This window comes from Eulemur rufifrons, chromosome 3, assembly GCF_041146395.1.
Source record: "Eulemur rufifrons isolate Redbay chromosome 3, OSU_ERuf_1, whole genome shotgun sequence".
Classification (NCBI taxonomy): Eukaryota; Metazoa; Chordata; class Mammalia; order Primates; family Lemuridae; genus Eulemur; species Eulemur rufifrons.
Genome location: NC_090985.1, coordinates 5,610,970 through 5,630,434, shown reverse-complemented (window position 1 = coordinate 5,630,434; position 19,465 = coordinate 5,610,970). Strand labels below are relative to the sequence as shown.

The 19,465-nt window shown below is 57.6% G+C and overlaps 1 protein-coding gene across 2 annotated transcripts; it reads right to left on the bottom strand.

The window, feature by feature from the left end:
* Positions 1-232: 232 nt before the first annotated feature.
* Positions 233-17,212, bottom strand: MAN2A2 (mannosidase alpha class 2A member 2). Of its 2 annotated transcripts, XM_069466597.1 has the most exons (24): positions 16,908-17,053; positions 16,425-16,627; positions 15,441-15,590; positions 14,656-14,913; positions 14,441-14,585; positions 14,147-14,318; positions 13,600-13,727; positions 13,247-13,420; positions 12,645-12,831; positions 10,396-10,573; positions 9,927-10,129; positions 9,542-9,724; positions 9,294-9,408; positions 9,013-9,080; positions 8,681-8,846; positions 7,544-7,780; positions 7,193-7,315; positions 6,799-6,913; positions 6,368-6,501; positions 6,020-6,161; positions 4,321-4,454; positions 3,135-3,329; positions 2,881-2,991; positions 233-2,218 (listed from the first exon to the last, which is right to left on the bottom strand). In XM_069466597.1, exons 3-24 carry the CDS (start codon positions 15,570-15,572, stop codon positions 2,066-2,068), a joined length of 3,453 nt encoding a protein of 1,150 aa, XP_069322698.1. In that variant the 5' UTR covers positions 15,573-15,590; positions 16,425-16,627; positions 16,908-17,053; the 3' UTR covers positions 233-2,065. The 2 variants fall into 2 exon arrangements, 1 of the variants encoding a protein (XP_069322698.1); XR_011233195.1 differs by lacking the exon at positions 16,425-16,627 and having other exon boundaries at positions 6,400-6,501; positions 16,908-17,212.
* Between the last annotated feature and the right edge of the window lie 2,253 nt (positions 17,213-19,465).

Genomic DNA, 19,465 nt, shown 5'->3' with positions numbered 1-19,465 from the left:
GGGTCTTGCTATGTTGCCCAGGCTGGTCTCAAAGTCCTGGCCTTAAGCAGTTCTCCCTCTTCAGCCTCCCAAAGTCCTGGGATTATAGGCGTGAGCCACGACACCTGGCCTCAACACTTTTGTAGTAAAATGTTTATCTTTTCCCTTACTATCTTTTAGCTTTCATGTTGTTTAGAAAAGACCTTCCCACACCAGTGGTATAAATATATATTTTCTTGAGTAATTGCGTAGTTTTATTTTTTGTTTTTTACCTCTGGAACTAATTTTTGCAGCAACTGTGAGGTAGAGATCTAACTTACTTTAATAGCTAGCTAGTAGTCTCAAAGAACTATTAACTAAATAATCCATCTTTTTCCCCATTTAAAATACTCCTGCCACATACTAAACGCCTGTGTTCCTGGGTCTGTTTCTGGACTCTCCATTTGTCCCGTCGTCTGACTCACGCCAGGTCACACGAGTGCCTCTGCCCCACCGCAGCACCACCCACCCGTCATTCAGAGCTGTCCTAGTATCCTCACACATTCACTCTTCCAAAGGAACTTCAGAACCTGGCAAATTCCAAAAAGTATCCAATCTCACTGGAATTACATTGAATTTATCGGCCAATTTGGGGAGAACCAAAATCCTTACACAGACATGATGTGTAGTATCACTGGGTGAACTTCCAGAATACTCTGAATAGGTCTTCACTTGATTCTCTTAGAGTTTCAAGGTAGGCGGTTTTATTGTCCTCAAATGGCGACGATGCTAATTCTTCCTGGTCTCCCTCACCTACCTCATCGAGGGCTCAGCAGGGCCAGGACACTGCTAAGTAACAGCTGCCCTTGGCTGCTCTCTGACTTTAATGGGAATGCCTGTGGTGTCTGACTCTTCAGAATGCCAAAACCTTCATTTCTGAGAGACCTTTATCTAGATTAGGATGTTTCTTTCTAGTCTTACTTAGAGTTTTAATAAGGGATGGATTTTAAATTTTACCAAGTATCTTTCCCGCGCCTGTAGAGACTACCGTGAATGTTTCGCTGTTATTCGAAGCTGCAGTGAGGGCTCATGGGCAGCCACGCTGCCTCCTGACGTAGTCTCACGTCCCCACGCCCCGGCCGGGAATCGAGGGTTTCTGTGGAAGGACGGACCAAAGGCCTGGCTTCCAGGCGTGGTGCTGAAAGCCTTCTCCAGCTGCCCGAGCACGTGGGTCTCAGAGGATTCACTCACTTTCTGGGTGGAGGGACTAGGACCAAGCCCCGTGACGGGCAGGAGCTCTTGGGAAGGGTGGTGTATGGAGTAAGGGGCCAGAGAGGGGTCAGGTAGGGCGAAGGACCCCCACGCCCCTGCCACCCTCCTGCAAGTCAACACACAGGCCACGTGCCCAGCTTGCCATAGGGGTTTTGATACCTGAACTGTCCTATGACCTCTGGTCTTGACAGTCTCTAGTGAATCTTTCCTGCCACCCTGCAGCCCCGAGCCAGGGCACGTAGGCCAGGTGGCACTTAGAGTGGAGCCATCACAGAGAGCAGCAAGGCCTTCAGACTACTCGGAGAAGCATGGATTCCTTCAACTCCTCCACCCACTGCTAACTCTGGGTTCCCCGTCCCTCTCTCCCCAGAGTCACTCTGGTCCTGGTCACACCAGACACATGGCCTCCACATAACACAAGATTCCCCTAGAGCCGGCTCTTGCCACACTGACCCTGTGCTGGGCGGTTACCTACTTAGCCTCCCTCACCTCTTCTGTGAGCCTTGGCATCTCCTGCGTCCCCTTCGGGAAAAGGACGGGTGCTTGAGCCTGTGCCCCGCTGGTGGCCACTTATGACCGGCAGCTGAGCCTGGCACCGCCTGCTCCGACCAAGGGCCTTCCCTCCCTGACCTCACTGCCCCATTTACCCGCCACTGGGCTTGTGGGTTGCCCCAAACACAGAAGCAGCAATGAACAGAAGATGAGGGCACGGCCCAGTCTGTCACAGTTCTGGGAGGCAGATCAGGACAGGATACCCGTGCGGATCGTCCAACCCGATCGTAACGGTGAGCGGCGGTCTCTGTGGATGAACTTTCTTGTCAGGCCACGAGAAGCCCTAGCCCAAGCGGAGGCGAAAGGCGGCGATCTCCATGGGCCCCACGTAGACGTCGGTGCTGTTGGAGGGCGAGGCCAGCGGGTACAGTAACGTCAGGGAGGTGGGCTGCAGGAACGCCACGTCCAGGCCATGGAAAAGGCTCCCCAGGGCCACCTGTGGAGAGGAGAGAGGGTGCAGGTTGTACTGGTGCCGAGACACAAAGTAATGCAGCTCTTCATCTACATAACTTGTCACCTCTTTAAGGACCCAACAGAAGCCGCGGCCCTGTCAGCAGCGACACACCGTCTCACCCCTCTGCGTTTGTGTCCGGTCTTGGCCTATTGAGCTCTGCTCAACCCCAAAAAGCCTGTCCACGGATCCCAGACTAGGACCTGTGTCAATGAGCTGCGAGCTCTTTGCGAACAGGGACCATGTCTTGGTTCACCTCGGGACCACGTCTTGGTTCACCTCGGAACCACGGGAGCCCAGCGCCGGGTCTGGCACGCCACAGCATTTGTCAGTGCCGCTGGAACGCCGCACGCAGCCTACGGAGTACTGGCGTGAAGATTTTCAGTTTTTTCTTTCTGCTATTTCCCACTTTGCTTGATACGGGTCCCTACTCAGGGAACGAAAGTTCTCAAGCTGTGCCACGCTTTGTCTGGAACTTCCCCCTACCGGGGCTCAGCATCTTTGCAAACACATGTCAACAGCCTCCTCCCTTTCTTTCCAGAAAGCCTGGGAGGGACACTTTCTTCTCCCTCCTGTCACCCAAGCTCAGGCCAGGCTCGCTGAGCTCTTGCCCCTTTCATGGGGCCCCCACGCCCAGGCCTGCTCACCTTGCCTTGGCTCGTGGTGCAGTTGAAGCCCAGGTTCTTGGCCTCGAGGCCGCAGTCAAAACCCTTGCGGTGCAAGATGAGTGCGGTCTCTGCCGAGGGCAAGGTGTCATCCTGGATGACAGACACCAGGACATCAGTGCAAAGGGCAGTGGAGGGCTGGAGCCCCTCAGAGCTCAGAGCGGTGCTGGGACAGGGCGGAGCTGGTGAGGAAAGGCCGGAGTGTGCCCCGAGGCAGAGCTGAGGCGAGCACTCACCTCGGCCTGGAGCGAGCGCAGGTTGAGCAGGTGGAAGTCACAGGGCAGCGAGGCCGCCAGAGGATGAAAGGAGCGCAGGCTGGGGCCTGGGGGCTGCTGCCTGGCTACGGGCAGGGCCAGCGCTGGGGTGTTCAGGTGCACGGAGGTCAGGTGGCTGAGGAGGGACGGGTAGCTGACGGAGCGGCCGTCTTGGACCTGCAAGAGTGGCCCAAGGTGTCGGTGAGGGAGCGGGGCCGGCCTGAGGGCTGAGGGTGAGGCGGGACAGAAGCACATCAGACCGGTTCCTTTGGAAAGAGTTTTCTTGGGGTGTCTGGACACAAGGGGGTGCCTGGCTCCAGGCACTGTTCCCCCAGCCCTTCCCACCTCGCCCAACTCAGAAAGGGGCTATTTCACTAGGCCTTTTCTCCTCTATTTTTTGTTTTTCTGCTTGCATAACACTATCACGAGCAACACACTCCCACCAGCCACGCCCCCACCACACGGAGGGGTCACCGTGCAGGGAGGACGGCAGACACGGGCTTCAGCACGGGGCACCGCCTCTGATGGAGAAAGGGCCCCGAGCCATCCCGTGGCTTCAAGCATGACACCGCAGCCCCAGTGCCAGCCTGGCTCTTAGGCCCAGCGGTGCTGTGGCTCTGCCGGCTGCAGGCGATCCTCACATCCCTCTCAGCCCCCAGTATCTATTTGAGGAACGAGTGACTGAGCCACAGACCCAGGGGACTGAGCAGCAGGCTATCATCACGGGCTCCGAGGGCAGTGACAGCTAGCTCACGCCAGTCGCCACTCCCACCGCTGACCCTCGCTCTGAGTTACTGCTCCCGCTGCTGGAAGAGATCAGGCCCCTACACGTGGCTGCCAATTTGCAGAAAAAGTCACAAGATGAGCGGGGTTGGACTGGAGGGTTAGAAAATGCCCGGGCCAGAGGCAGGCAGAGGAGGGCAGCACAGAGGAAGGTGGGGGATGAACAGGAGGGGCACAGGTGACAGAGTGCTGCTGGGGGAGGGAGGCGCCAGGCTGCAGGAGATGGGTCGGCAAACGCCACGCTGTCCCCCATCCCCGAACTAAGCCCCACTCTCTCCATCCCTTGCTCACCTCCAGCCACGCTCAAGTCTTAGGCTGGAACCCCCAGGGACACTCACAGGGACTAGCGTGACCTGGCTCCCTGGACATCAGGCCCAGAACCTACCTCGCTGCCCATGGCTCGCCGTTCCAGCAGCAGGCGGAAACGGTTACAGGTCCTCTTGTTGTCCTTGAGCCCTTGGCCAAGGCCCCGGTTGTCATCCTGCATCAGTCGCCGGTCCAAGATCACCTCCAGCTGGCCTGAAGAGGTGCACCGTGAGCCCCGGCCTGCCACCCCAGCCCCCAGCAGGCACCGACCTTTGGAGGGAGAAGCCCAACCAGGCCCTGAGGGACAAGCCCAGTGAGACGGGCAAGAAGCTGAGTCACTGGGGAGGGAAAGGAAAGACACCACAGGATCCCAGAGCTGGAAGAGAGCTGCGTGAAGGGTGGCCCCGCGCCCTTATTATACAAATGAGGAAAGGAGAGGCCCAGAGGGGCAGGCCGACCCTGGCAGTTCACCACCCACGCTCTGGCGCTCGGGAGTGGGGACTGGGCGCAGGCGCCCAGGCAGGAAACTGTACCGACACTGACTATGGAAAACTAAATGAATGAGCAAACAAAACACCGAAATCAGCAGCCATTGGCGTTGCTGCGGACTCCCTAATCAGGGGCAGGTTTTCACCAGTTATTTTACCACAATGCAAACACATGCTCTCCCGCCCCTGTTCTCAGGGGGCAGCCAGAGCACCCCGGCAGGCCGGACTGCAGCTCTGGCTGCCTCGTCTCTGCAGAGCAGGGCTGCGGCTAGGACACCTGTTGCAAGGTGGCAAGGCAGGCAGACACCCGTTAGGTGGCATCTGGGCTTGCCCTTGGGAAAAGACGTGGCAAATGACCGCCTCTGCTTTCCTGTTGAGACTATGGGGGGGGGGGGGGCCGGCTACACAGCTGGCAGATGTTGGGATGGGGATTTTCCCCGCACCTTTTCTGCAGGCTCTCCGGGGCCACACGCGTGTCTCCCGCAAGCTGTAGGCCGGATGCCCTACTCTCCCTTTCCCTTCCCCAGCCCTCACTCTGACTTCCGCAGTGGCTGTCTTTTTACCCCGAGCAACCACAGGAAGATATCTCAAACCCTAACATGGATCCCTGGCACTGGGGTCACAAGGTGGACGGGCTGCTCCTGGCAGGGCCACACACTGCCCTGTCTCTGCAGCGAGTCAGGCCCCCACACCAGCCACCAGGCCACACGCACAGCCTTGACCAGGCACTGTCAGCTAAGCCCTTCACAAAGGTTCTGTCCCACGGACAGAGGATCTCAAGCCTCAGAGGCCACCAAACCCAAACTGCTCATTCTGTCCTGAGGATATGGAAGCCACATGGAGCTACCCAGCTGGCCAGGTCTGACCCCAGGCCAGTGCTCCTTACACCCTTGTTTTGTCACCCTCTCTTTTAATGACCATTACTAGGAAAACCATATGAATTTTTCTCCATTCCTAAATATGTCATTATAACATTGAGTGTACTTTCAAACTGTCCTTACTCTCATCCCTGCCAGGCAAGGGGGTCGCACACCTTAGCTGAGAATCACCATTCAGCACCCTGATGCTTCTTGAGAGGATCCGACAGGACATTCACCACCCAGCTGCCTCCACTGGGGCCAGGATGGCAGCGGCTGCCACCCTCCTGCTGTGCCCGGGGGTGACCGCAGGAGCCGGCAATGGCTTGCCCCTTCTCCCAGCGTGGGGGCGACGCAGGCAGGACAGAGGCGGGGGTGGGGGCGGGCTTCTCTTCCTGCCTCATACTCTCGGCAGAGCTGCTCTCCCACTCACCGTCTCTGAGGCTGGAGACGCCCAGGGCCTGGCCAGTGTGCAGCGTGAGGCGCCTCTGCGTGTCCTGGATGTAGGCCATGACTGGCATGGGGTAGAAGTTGGCTTGCAGGGGCAGCTTCTTCAGATACCGCCGGGGCTGCACCTGAGGGGCAAGGCCAGCAGGTCAAGGGCATGTGGGTGCCACTTGGGCGCCAAGGGGTCCCCAGTCTGAAGGAGTCCCTGATCACTCTCGCCTCCGATTCCTCTTTTTTGTCAGGGCGGACCACCCCCAGTGCCCGCGGCAGAGGCAAACAGCACAGCCCAAGTTCTGCTCCGTGGGGTCTCCAGGGCCCTGGCCCCAGGGATCACCTGAAAGCCATTGAGGTCTGTGAAGAAGGTGCCCTGGCTGTCGATGTCTGTGTGGATGCGGAAGGCCAGCTCCTTGTTGACATAGTCCCGGATGTCCACCAGGGATGACATGTCCAGAGACAGCCCCTCCACCCCTGGGCACAGGGACAAAGCAGGGGGCACAGTGAGGTGTGAGTACAAACCACAGCCTGAGGGACCGGGCTGGGAGAACTCGGAGACGGGCTGGGGGGAGGCTTCGCCCACCCTCCTGGGCAATTCTCAGGGCATTTTTGCACGACCCTTTCTCCAGAAGAATTAAGCCTCCCTGTCTGAAATGACACACGTGCTGGGCACAGACGTACACACACAGAGAAGGGGGGAAAAGGAAGAATGTGTCACAGCCTGTGGAGCCCACACCTCCTGTCGGACCCCTCCTCATCCGCAGGGCTCACCTGGCAGGTTATAGAGCCGGACCACCTGGTGAACGTGCTCGTAGTAGGCGACCACCTCTGAGAAGAAAGGGCCTTCAGTGACACGCAGCACGGGGGGCTCCTTGGGGACGTAGGGCTGGGGAAAGAGTAGGTGGCTGCTGCTGAACCCACGGCAACAGAGCCACGCACAGAGGTGCCAGCCCAGGCTTGAGCGAGAGAAGTTCTCATTTCCAGCAAGCTCTGGCCCCACCCATGGGCTGAGTGGGGTCCAAGCCCCAGGCGCAGGAGCCCAGCCCCTTCCAGAGGCCACTGAGGCAGGCAGGCAGCTGCACAAAGGCCCATGCTCCCTCCCCCGCCTTCTCTGTGGTGAGACCTCCCAGGGCCTGCCGGGTCTTCCAAGGTGCCTTTAGCGTACCTTGGCCTCGCCATCGGGCAGGAAGAGGTAGGCTCCACTCTTGTCTTTGGATGTACGGGTGCCATAGACGAGGAACTCCATGTCCACCCGCTGCTCCTGCTCCTCGTCCACCCTTCGGATGCTCTGCCAAGAAACACAGCCCTGACCCCTGGCCCCACACCAGCATGTCAGGCCTGCCTCCTGGGAGGGCACGGACTAACTTCCCCAAGGAGCCACGCCCGGCTTCCCCGTGCCGCCAGCTTGGAGCCCAGATGGCCCACACGGGTCAGTCAGGTGGCAGCACGTTCACAGCGGGGAGGCAGCTCTGCCCCACCCCACCGACACAGCCCTGCTCTGGCCCCTGGCCTTTACCTTGAGGAGCCCAGTCAGGCCTGAGAACCAGACCTGCATGTATCGGTTGCTGAGGGCGAAGTCGCTGGTGCCAGAGTCAATGACGCGGAGAGGGAATGCTTCGTGCCTGCTGACGGCCAGCCGCCGGCCGTGCAGATAGATGCGCACGGACGAGGGCAGCGTGCGGTGCCCATCCAGGCCCAGGTGCAGCTGCAGCACACCCAGGCCCAGGGCCGGCAGGCGGATGGGCACAGATACCTGCGGGCACAGGAGGGGTGAGGACGCAGGTGGCACGCGTGGGCTTCAGTTCCGGATGCAGGCCTGGGATTCTGGTGCTGGGGCACTCACTTACTAACACAGGGCCTGAGCAAGTCCCTGCAGCTGCTGGGGCCTCTGTCCCCTCCTGACAGTCGGGGTGGGATTACTTGCCCCTTCGTCCTCATCAGACTTATGAGTCTCAAATGATATTTGAAAAACTGGCCAGGCGCAGTGGCTCACGCTTGTAATCCTAGCACTCTGGAGGCCGAGGCGGGAGGATCGTTCGAGCTCAGGAGTTCGAGACCAGCCTGAGCAAGAGCGAGACCCCATCTCTACTAAAAATAGAAAAATTAGCTGGATGCGGTGATGTGTGCCTGTAGTCCCAGCTACTTGGGAGGCTGAGGCAGGAGAATTGCTTGAGCCCAGGAGTTTGAGGCTGCAGTGAGCTACGATGATGCCACTGCACTCTACCCAGGGTGACAGAATGAGACTCTATCTCAAAAAAAAAAAAAAAAAGAAAAGAAAAGAAAAGGAAATAGAATGTTACTCCCCCCGCCTTTCATAAAAAAAAGAAAAGAAAAGCTATGAAGTGGTAACCACATACAAAGCTTTTGATAAATGTTGAATGAACGAACAACAGGGCATCGTAACTGCTATTTTTGCTACTATCATTATCAGACCAACCTCCCCTGGCTCTCAAGGACACACTCAGATCCCAAGAGTGACTGTCCCCTGGGCAACCCCTCTCCCCAAGACACCCGCCCTCGCCTGGGGAGTGAGCAGGGCCACAGGCAGGAGGGTGGGAAGCTGGGCTTGGAGGGCAAAGTGAAGTCCTGGGGTGGGGCCAAAGATGGGCACAGAGGGCCAAGGCCAGGCCCACCTGCCGAGCCTTCGCCTCACCTGGTAGACGTCGGGGACCACATCGGTGGCAGAGCTCCAGTGTGCACTGATCTGCACAGCCAGAGGCTGACCGTCCTCCGAAAGGACTCGCACGCGGGGTGAGTTGACCAGCAGGGACACCACGCTGAGCCGCTCCTGTTCCAGCGGGTTGAATAGCACCACAAACCTGTGTGTAGAAGCTGGGCTGACCCAGGAGGCCGCTGCTCCGGGGCTGGGGAAGCAGGTACAGCAGCCAGGGCATGAGTCCTGCCATGTCCCAGCAAGTGGGGACAGGAGGGGCTGAGAGCCAGGGAGTGGCTTTGCCTCTCTGCGCCAGGCCTGGCCCAGCTCACCTGGGTGAGGAATCCAGCTGGATCACTGTGCGCTCCGGCAGGGCATCGTGACTTAAGCGGGTGTCATCCTGGAATCAAGTGGGCAGGAAGGGAAGAGTCACCATGGGGCTCGGCCTCCCCCCCCCCCCCGCGCCTGTCCTGAACATGGCCACCAGCTGCCCTGGGCACAGGACTCAACCCGGGTGCAGGGGGCGGGGAGGAGCAGCACCCTCATTCTACGGCCCTTGCGATGGGACCTGCACATGCCAGGGGGTCCCCCTAGGCAGGGCCAGGGGCCTCACCGTTTGGAGGAAGGGCGCCTCGGGATCAAAGTGGTAGGCCTCCTTGTCCCCCAGCACCAGGTAGTGAGCTGCATTAATGATGACCTGCTTCAGGCTGACAAGTGAGCGCAGAAGCCTGAGTGGGGCAGGGAGGACGGGGGAGAAGATGATCATGGGGCCCCGCCACAGGCCTGCCTGCTGACCACCCGCCACGTCCTTTCTTTGGGCAGTGGGGGGCTGCGGAGCTGATGGGGAGAAGAGGCCCCCACCTGACCCCGTAGTCCATCACCACGGCCTCCTTGGCGGTGCCAGTGATGGCGTCATGGTGCTGGAAGAGCCCCAGGGTGCGCCGAGCTTCCGTCAGGAGGGTGAAGTCAGAGAGCGGGTACTGCCCGGCCAGTCCAGCGCGGCGAGCGTGAGCCACAGCCAGGCTATACAGAACCTCTGCCCCCCTGCCCAGAGAGAGCAGTCAGCTCCTGCCCTGCCGCTCCCCAGGGCCCAGCCATGTTCTGCAAGTGCCACTCTCTTCCCTCCCACCACGGCTCTGCCCCCCTTGGCCTCCCTGCCATCTGTTCCCCTCTGAGCCAGTCCAGCCCCCTTACACCCCAAAGGCTGACTCTGCCCCCCTCCGCTGGAAGGCGGGTGGGATCTCACCGCAGGTGGGCTTCCAGGACTCGGTCTAAGCTCTTGTAGAAAGGCCGGGAAGTGTAGTAGCCTGTCCAGTAATGATCCTCCCGGTCCGCGTAGGAGAAGAAATCCCCGCTCAGCACAGGAAACCCTGGAGGCCGGGCCCCTGGCTCCACCCCCGTCCTCTTGTACAGAGCGTCAAAATAGTCAGACAGGGTGCCAAACTGGGCCTGTGGGAACCCCAACAACCCACTCCCATCAGTTCCAGAACCTTCTGGAGATCCTGGCCACTGGTGCTGCAGCTGGGGCAAGGGCGGGGACTGTACATCCCACCCTTCTGGACCTAGTAGAGAAGCAGGGGAGCCCAGGAGTGAATTCTGACACGACAGGGAGCCTTGCCCAAGAGCTGGAAGGAACCTCCGCTTTGGAGCTGGGAACAAGAGCAGGATGGGCTGGGCTGCGGCACCGCGAGGCCCCCGGCAGGAGCCCCTCACACCTGCACGTGGAGGTCAGGCCTGCTGTTGAAGAAGTCAAAGAGCCGCTGGTAGTTGAAGAACTGGGCATCCCACTCCTGGGGCTTGTCATACCGGAAGTCATCACCAAGCGGCACCAGGAGGACATTGCTTCGGAATAACCGGGACTTCTTCCGGTACTGGTCCAGGAGCAGAGCTGCCCTGGGGCAGGAAAAGACACGGGCCACCATGAAGTCCCCGTGATAAAAGGTCACCAAGCACTGCCACTCCAAGAGTCAACCTCTGAAACGCCTGCATTGAGTTGTTTGGCCTGCAGGGGAGCCTCCCGAGATAGGAAACCTGGCCCCAGGGGAACCCAGCATTCTCTAGACAGTGCTGACAACCAGAGTTCTTCCTTATGCTAGGCTGTGACCAATAGCTTTCATTCCCTGGCCCCGCTTCTGCTCTTTGACATCACATGGAACAAACCAGTGCTCTTCCCCATGATCATCCTTAGACACATGGAGGACGTGCTCTCGTTCCCCTGTGCTTTCTCCTCTTCCATCTATTTGGTCCCTACATGACAATTTAGAATCTGCTCGCCGGCGGTTCTGTGGTCAGTGTCCTTGAGTCAGGGGCCCAGCACTAGATACAAGGGGGTCCAGGGCAGGCCAACCCCCAAGAGGGCAGACAGAACCGCACCCCCTTGGGGGGCCGGCACCGCCATGGGAGCGGTGTGCGTGTGGCAGGCACCTGTGGCAGCCCCACTGTCACTCCACGGTGTATCTGCCACTCGCCCTGTTTCCTGTGTGTGTGGCTCAGCAAGGTGTCTTCTATTACCCTGAACTTCCATACTCGGTTTTCCGAAGCTAAGGGAAGAAGCTTGCATTTATATCTAATAAATCTCACATGGTTAGATTTGATCCACATCCCAATCCATCGGGATCTTCTGGGATCATGGTTCTGACACTCCAGCGTCATTTTGCTCACCAGTTACTGGTGCTGCAGTGCCAAAGAGCCTGCACTCCAGAGCCACGTGACGCCAGCACCAGCTCTGCACATACTAGCTCGGTGGCCTTGGGCAAGTAACTTAACCTTTCTGAGCTCAGCTTCTGGTAGAATGAGGATGGCATCAGTACGTACCCATATAATGTTACGAGGATTAAAATGAAATGAACGAATACTTGTCAAGCACTTAGAATAGTGCCTGGCACATAATGGGACCTATATATATATATACATAAGTTATTTTCTTTTTCATTCAAATTATGGGCAAAGTCAACAGAAAAATCGAGCGCCGTGGCATGTCATTAGAAGCCTCTTCCTGTCTTTAGACCAACCCATTAATCGGCGTGTGATGATCACCACAGGGCAGTCACTAATCTTCTTAACCGCACTGGCCCAGCTTATACTTTTCTGCTGTGTTCTCAGGAGAGGACTCTTTCCCTAATTCAATACCACTTTCCCTAATTCGCCTGTCTCGTAAGCCTTTCAAAGGAGAAAATAAACTTATTTTTCATGGCCTGTTCTCCATAAGCCTAGGCTAGCCTCACTCATCACAGCTGCTCCTTTCAGAACAATCATGCCTGAATAGCCTAGATTCTTGCCTGGAATCAGCATTTAGATTTCTGGAAACAAAAGACCACTTTCTTTCCCTTTTGGTCACATGTTTCACCTCTTGGACATCATGGAAATCAGAGCATGGCAACCAAAAACCAGTTCAACTTGTTCTATCTGAGGCTCTGGCTCAACTGCTGTTTACTCCTAGCCAGCACTTTCCCGGGGCAGATTTCAGCAAGAGTGACATCTTTAGGAGTCCCTGACGATTGAGGCCATCTGGTGGGACCAAAGGTGATTCCGAATGGGGTTCCAGGCCCACTGGATGCCAAGGATTCCGGCCGACTTACAGCCAAGTCAGAACACCTGAGCTAACTGAAAGCACATTCAGTCTCACATTTGCAAGGAACTATTCCTAATTTGAGAATCATTCGCTTCTGAGTTAGTCAACTGGTCCTGGCAATCTGTCAGGGCATCGGAAAATATACTCATTTGGGAAAATAAAAGCATTCTGGGAATGGCGGTTGCTTAGAGTCATTCCAGGTTTTCAAGGAGACTTAGTAAGGAGCCACCACCGCAGTTGCTACAGGCCTGAACTCACCACCTGAGCCCACCCTCCATTTTCCAAACGTGGCCTGCATCATGCAGCCCCCACGTGGCAGGCCCAGACCAGAGGCCAGGCCCTCTGTGGAGCAAGACTGCAACACCACGTCCAGCCCAGGCTGGCAGCAGATACCTCTCTGCCACGTTGGCCTCCGTGATGGCCCGGGGGGGCACCTTCCAAGGGCAGTTGATGCGCCCACCAGGCAGGCGTTTGAAATCAAACTGGCAGCAGATCTTGGGATCTGGACCACAGGTGTGAGGGACGTCATAGCTGTAGAAGGGCATCATGTGGCAGAAGATGTCTGTGCTGGAGTCCGGGTCTGCAGAAGACACACCACGTGGTCAGCCTCCAGCAGGCAGCCCCTGGAGCTGGGCACGGGGACGTCAGGACCTGCTCGGGCCAAGGCGGCCCTGATGGGTGGCGAGGCTGTGGCTGGACTCAAGGCTGAAGAGGACGTGCAGGCCGGGGGCAGCACACAGGGGGCTCTGGAGCCCACAGCTGCTTCAGGGGGGTGCACACAGACCACGCTGAGGCCCCCAGCGCAGACAGCAGGCCCTCCAATGCCAAAGGTCAATGTGATCCTCCTCTAACCTGAGGGCGAGACCACTCCTGGCAGTCCGCGCCAGCGCTCGTGGGCCTGCTCTGAAGGACAGTGAGGGTCCTGTTTCTGATATCCCTGCTCTTCCCCAGGGAAGACTACACTGCTGTGACCCCGCTACCCTGCCTGGCCTTACCCCATGTCTGCCTCCACATGAACTCCAGGCTGTGGGTGGCAGCAAAGTGCTTCTTGATGGCATAGTGCACCCTCTGAATCAGCATGCTGGTCAGGTTGGCACGGCGGAGCAGGTAAGGCATGGTGGAGCTGTATCCAAAGGGGTCCACTGCCCAGCCAGAGCGTGGGGTTGCACCTGGGCAGGGCACAGGAGCCAGGGAGGCCCTGAACGCTTCAGCAGGCCGTGGACAGATGCTGCCACACCAGCCCCACACTAGTTGGATTAGCCTAGAAAGCAACCACTCCCTGCCAGTCCCTGTGCCTTACAGCATCCTGCCATGGCACTCTGGGCCCCACACCGGGGCCTGCACTTACCAAGATTTCTCTCCAACCACTGGTGTCCTTCGATGAGCTGGTCGATCAATGCAAAGTAGTGGGAGTTGGCCTCATCCGGCATCACCCAGCCTCCAGTCGCAATCTCCAGCTGCCCGTTTCCCACCAGCCTATAGTTGAGGACTCACACTTAGCATGGGGCAGGAACTCTTTCCCCAGTCCTGACCACCAGAAGATGTCAGGACCAGTGTGCACTGGCCTCACTGAGCCAGTCCACCCAAACCCAGGACCAAGAGAACACATCGCCCTCCTCTCCCGGCCCTGCTGTCTTGGGCCCTCCACCTGTGCCTCTAGGGGGAAGGCCCCATGCTTTCTCTTTGCTTATGCTCATACAACTGGGATTTCTCCTAACGCCTGCGACCTTCAAATCAGTTCTTGCCTTCTCCCCCTCTGCCATCACTCCTCATCTCTGCCGTGGTTCCCTGTGCCTCCTCCTGCCACCCTGGCACCCACTGCTTGAGGCAAGACCTGCCCACACAGCCTTAGGCTCAGACGACAGCCCTCCCAGGCCTCCCCGACTGACACTGGCCTTCGGACTGCTGCTCTCTTTTGGGCATTGATGTTGTCCCACCACTTGGCGAAGAAGGAGACTTCTGCCCAGAGGAAGCGCCGCCGCGGGTCCTCCTGCAGCTTGGACACCATGCTGTTGAGGATGTGCTGGGTCTGCTCCGTGTAGTACTTATCAAAGGTCTTGATCCAGCCTGGGGAGCCAACGTAGGGTCCCCTGAGGACACCACCACCTTCTTCAACGGTCCCTCCCTTACGCTGGCCATCAGAAAGCCCACTCCACACCCCAGCTCCCAAGGGTCTGCAGGACCCTCACCTGGGTCATTGTGAGAGTGGGGTACCACAAACACCTGCAGGTCTTCGGCATCCCAGTCGTGTGGGCCATAGGAGATGTCAAAGCCTTGCCTCCACACGCCACCATCCACATTGTCAAACGGCAACTCCTCTGACACGGTGAGCATCTGCCAGGCAGGAATGCAGCTCAGCGCCCCATCCACAGCCGCGAAGGTCCCTGCCGGCTCTGACTCTTACCTGCAGCTCTGGCTTTTGGCCCCGGCCCCCCAAAGCAAACTGGCAGTCCTGAGGGGACACGGAGAAGAAGCTGGGCCGGGGCTCTGGTGGCACGACCCAGGAGCCATTGACCGTGTAGTAGGGCAGCAGGGCGGGCGGGCCCTCTGCGTTAGCTGTCAGCTCCAGCACGGAGTCTTTGATGTGGCTGATAATCTCATGGTTCTCCTCCAACAGCTGCTCCAGCTGCTCGATGCGGTTCTGCAGCACAGAAATTTGGCTCTGCCAAAAAACCAGAAAGCTGTCATCCACAGCTCCTTATGCCACAGGGAGGGTCTCTGCTTGGGGTCTCCCACCTAGACCTGACTATGATCGTTGCCTCCTCAGTCGAAGCCAGATCATGAGTCTACAGGCACGAACGGTGCTGGGCAGATAAGGGGAGATGAGCACATCACCACTGAGGACGGTAATCCGCTCTCTAGCTCATGGATGGCAAGGATTTCATCTCACATACCTATTCTCAACCACCAGGCTTGCCTGCCTGGAGCCCTGTGCTGAGGATTGCATCAGGGCGTAATGGGAAAGAATGCTGCAATCAAGTAGCAATGTCTGCCAAGAACTCAGGAGGACAGAGCAGCGATACACATTGCCATTTTTCCTTCCTTTTTGCCCTCACTGTTTTTAGCTTTGGGTTTCCATAAAACCTGCCGATTGGGAAGGATTGTTCCTGTCCTGCGCTGACATGACTCTCCAGCCGGGGTTATAACCTGAGCCCAGATACAGGAAATTAGCAACCAGGCATGACTCACCCGGGGGAAGTTCCCACCATTCTGGTGTCGGGTGGGATCATGCTGCACTCGGTCCAGCATAAGGTAGAGTGAGAAGACTGCCACACAGAAGATGGCAGCCCCACATACGGTCACTTGCTTTTTCAGCTTCATACTGGCCTCCACACACACCTGGCAGGAAGGACAGCATCTGTAGCCCCAGCATGCAAGATTCCTTTGGTGGTCTTTCCACCAAATGCCCCAGTGCGTTCCTGAGGGCTGCTCCTATGGAAGACCTATTTGCCTGACTCCAATAAAAAGCAAACTTCTAAGCATCAAATCCCAGCACTAGCTGTGGCTCCTGACCCAACCTTGATTTTATTGTCTTGGCCAAGACTCACGTCTAGGGTTGGTCCCTGCCTGGTCCTGGTAGCAGCTCTGCCCCTAGGGTAGAGATGATGCTCCCCCTTAGCTGATGCTACCCCCGAAAAAAAGGGGGGCTGGGGATAACAGAGCCCCAGCTCTGACTCCAGAGTTCACCAACACAGCCTCCTGACTAGGAGCAGCTCCCTGCCTACAGGAAGTGCCTGTTCAGGCTCCTTGGCTATGTGTGTCTTTCAGATAAATCAAAGGCCGCTATTTTGTTTGATTTAAAGGTACAGGCAGAGGCGAAAGAGACTGACAAGAAAGCCTTTCTCCCTGCCCTGTTGGGTCACACTGGTGCTCACATAAAACAGTGCCTGGCACAGATTCTCTCTCAGTAAGAAACACAGAATGACTTTCTTTTTTATAAGAAGAAGAAGAAAGATACTATGTTTCTAACATAAAGCCAGTCCTACATTCTCTTCCTGTTAGTACACTGATTCCCGCAGCGGGGAAACTTCCAGCTGTGGTTTGTAGGGCATTGAGGGACCCCTGAGAAGCCTGCGGTGACACTGAAGGTCCCCCGGGGAAGGGAGAGGCTGGGCACAGCTGCTCGGTCGCGGGGCAACTTCAGAAGATGGGCGCCCTCGGGCCCCCATTCACCTGCCCGCAGGGGACCAGCGCCAGCCGATGCGCCCGTGGGCGGGACCGCGCTCCAGAGTCTGTTCCTCCGGCCCTGGGGCCCCGAAGCTTTGTCGCCTCTGCCTCTGCGCTGTGCCCTACTTAGCGCGATCTGATTCCGCTCAGGAGCCTCCGGGCAATATTTTTAGCCCTTGGAGATTGGGTCCAGGCCAAAGTGGGGAGAGCTGAGGAGAGAGAGTTGGACCTCACAGGAGGGTAGGCACCTGCGCCCGGTCTTCGGCCGCCTGTCCGCCGGCCCAACCCCCATCCCCGGTCCCCCGACCCTCCCCGACTCTGCCGGCCCTGGGGACGGTAACTACGGCGGCCGGTCCCAGCCGCCGGCCCCCTCCAGCGCCCCCCACCCAAGGCCCCCTCCGACCCGCAGCGCCGCTCGCGCTCCTGCCGCCCAAGCCCGACCCGGGCCGGGCAGCCGGAGCCCTCCCCCGCGCCCGCCAGGCCCGTTACCGTCCGCGGCCGGCCTCAGCGCCGCTCCGGGCCCGCCGGCCGAGCTGCCGTCTCGCATGCCCGGGGGCGACGGCCCGCGCGCAGATCGCGACGCAGGCGAAAGCGGGCGCCCGCCCACCCGTCGCCCCCGGCTCCGCGCGCCGCAGCCGCGCTCTCGCTGGGCCAGCCGCCGGCGCGCTCCACTGCGCCCGCCCGCGCCGCTGCTCCAGCCTCTCCCGGCCGCCCGGCCGAGCAGCGTGCGGGGCGGGGACAGCCGCGCCGCGCCCCCGCGCCGCCTGCGAGCGCCCGCGGAGACGGCGGGAGCTGGGCCGCCGCGGCCCGCCCGGCCGGGCCTCCCCGCGCCCGCTCCGGCCCCCTGCCCGCGCGGCCGGGCCGCAGACCCCGGTGCCGGCAGTTGGGCCGCAGGGCGCAGCCGCGGGCCGGGGCCTGGCGCGCTGCGGGGCCTCCGGGAGGGGCGCGCAACTTGATTTCTTCCGAGTCCGCTAGAGCAAGCGCGTCATCAAACAGCGGCGGGTGGCCGGGCGCGGTGACTCGCGCCTGTGTTCCCAGCACTCTGGGAGGCCGAGGCGGGAGGATCGCTCAAGTTCAGGAGTTCGAGACCAGCCTGAGCAAGAGCGAGACACCCCCCCCCCCGCCCCGTCTCTATTAAAAATAGAAAGAAATTATATGAACAGCTAAAAATATATATAGAAAAAATTAACCGGGCATGGTGGCGCAGGCCTGTAGTCCCAGCTACCTGGGAGGCTGAGGCAGGAGGATTGCTTGAGCCCAGGAGTTTGAGGTTGCTGTGAGCTATGATGATGCCAGGGCACTCTAGCCTGGGCAACAGAGTGAGACTCTGTCTCAACAAACAAACAAACAAAAAAACCAGCTTTGGTACGTTCCTCCGCCTCTACACCAGCCTGACAGCGGGGTGCGCTTCCCGAAGCCGGGTGCCCGGCCCGGGAGCCCTCACTCTGCTCCGTTTCCGGCCACCCAGGGAATAAGACTACACTTAGTGGTTCTCCTTTTACTGGGCATCTAGGTTGTTTATAATCTTGCGGCAAATAAACGATGCTGTATTGAACATCTCCATGAACTCCCCATTTGTCTTCTTTTGCAATTGTTACCTGATGCGGTCTGAATGTGTACCCCCAAAATTCATATGTTGAACTCTTGACCCCTCAAGTGATGTTAGGTGGTGTGCCTTTGGGAAGTGATTGGATTAGAAGGGCAGAGCCCTCACGAATGGGATTAGTGCCCTCACAAAATAACCACGGTCAGCCCCTTCCACCGTGTGGGAACGCAGCTGGAAGGTGCTATCTATGAACCAGAGAGCAGTTCCTCACCAGACACTGAGTCTGCGAGTGCCTGGATCTTGGACTTCCCAGCCTCCAGAGCTGTGAGAAATAAATTTCTGTTGTTGATAAACTACCCACTTTCTGGTATTTTGCTATAATTGCCCAAACAGATTAAGACATTATTTTGGGATGACTTTGCAGCAGTGAGGGTCCCTGGGCAAAAGAGAAGGACTGATATGGCTGATGACACTTGACATTCTATTGCTCCCCCCAAAATTGCACCAGTTTACACCATCAATAACAAACCATTGAATACTGCTTAAACAATTTTTCTGTTGATTAGCCAGATACAAAATGCCATCTCATTATTTAACCCCCATTTCTTTTATCACCAGCAGGAATAGCTTTCCAGCTTTGTATACTGACAGATGCCAGTTATGAAGGTGTTGGACCTAGACTGAGTTCATCATCCTCTACATCTTTTCATGTATTGCCTGTGTTCTGGGAGATTTATTTTCCAATCCTTCTATTGAAAGTTTATTAATAATTTGGGTGACAATCTTAATTTCCAAAGACTCTTGTTTGTTCTCTGGTGGTTCTTTTTTAAAACTGGAGGTATAACTTACAGTATGTGGCACAAATCTTTTTTTTTTTTTTTTTTGAGACAGAGTCTCGCTCTGTTGCCCGGGCTAAAGTGCCATGGCGTCAGCCTAGCTCACAGCATACCTCAAACTCCTGGGCTCAAGCGATCCTCCTGCCTCAGCCTCCCAAGTAGCTGGGACTACAGGCATGTGCCACCATGCCCAGTTAATTTTTTTCTATATATATTTTTAGCTGTCCAGATCATTTCTTTCTATTTTTTTTAGTACAGACGGGGTCTCACTCTTGCTCAGACTGGTCTCGAACTCCTGACCTCAAGCGATCCTCTCGGCTCGGCCTCCCAGAGTGCTAGGATTACAGGCGTGAGCCACCGTGCCCAGCCCACAAATCTTAAGTGTACAGCTTGATGAGTTTTGACAAACATATACACAAGTATAATCATCACCGAGATGAAAACATAGGACATTCCCATCTACCCAAAAGTTTCCTCTTTGTCAAGTGGCCAAGCAGTCCCTAAGCACAGGGCCACAAGGATGGCTACTATAGTCACTAGATGGGCCTGTCACGCTTCTATGGATTCAGCCAATCAGGAGACAGCAAGCCGAAATGGATCCACATACCTTATAACTTACACAGCAAAAGCAAGACCAGCGTGGGGTCAGCTTCTTGCATCCCAGT

Bases quoted from the DNA above. Each gene is read 5' to 3' on its own strand.
- MAN2A2 (XM_069466597.1), bottom strand. From the start codon at position 15,572: ATGAAGCTGAAAAAGCAAGTGACCGTATGTGGGGCTGCCATCTTCTGT. The intron at 7,781-8,680 runs GTGAGGCGAAGG...CTGTGCCCGCAG, and splicing joins TGGTCCCCGACGTCTACCAG to GTATCTGTGCCCATCCGCCT. The intron at 4,455-6,019 runs GTGAGTGGGAGA...GCACCTCTTCAG, and splicing joins CGTCTCCAGCCTCAGAGACG to GCCAGCTGGAGGTGATCTTG.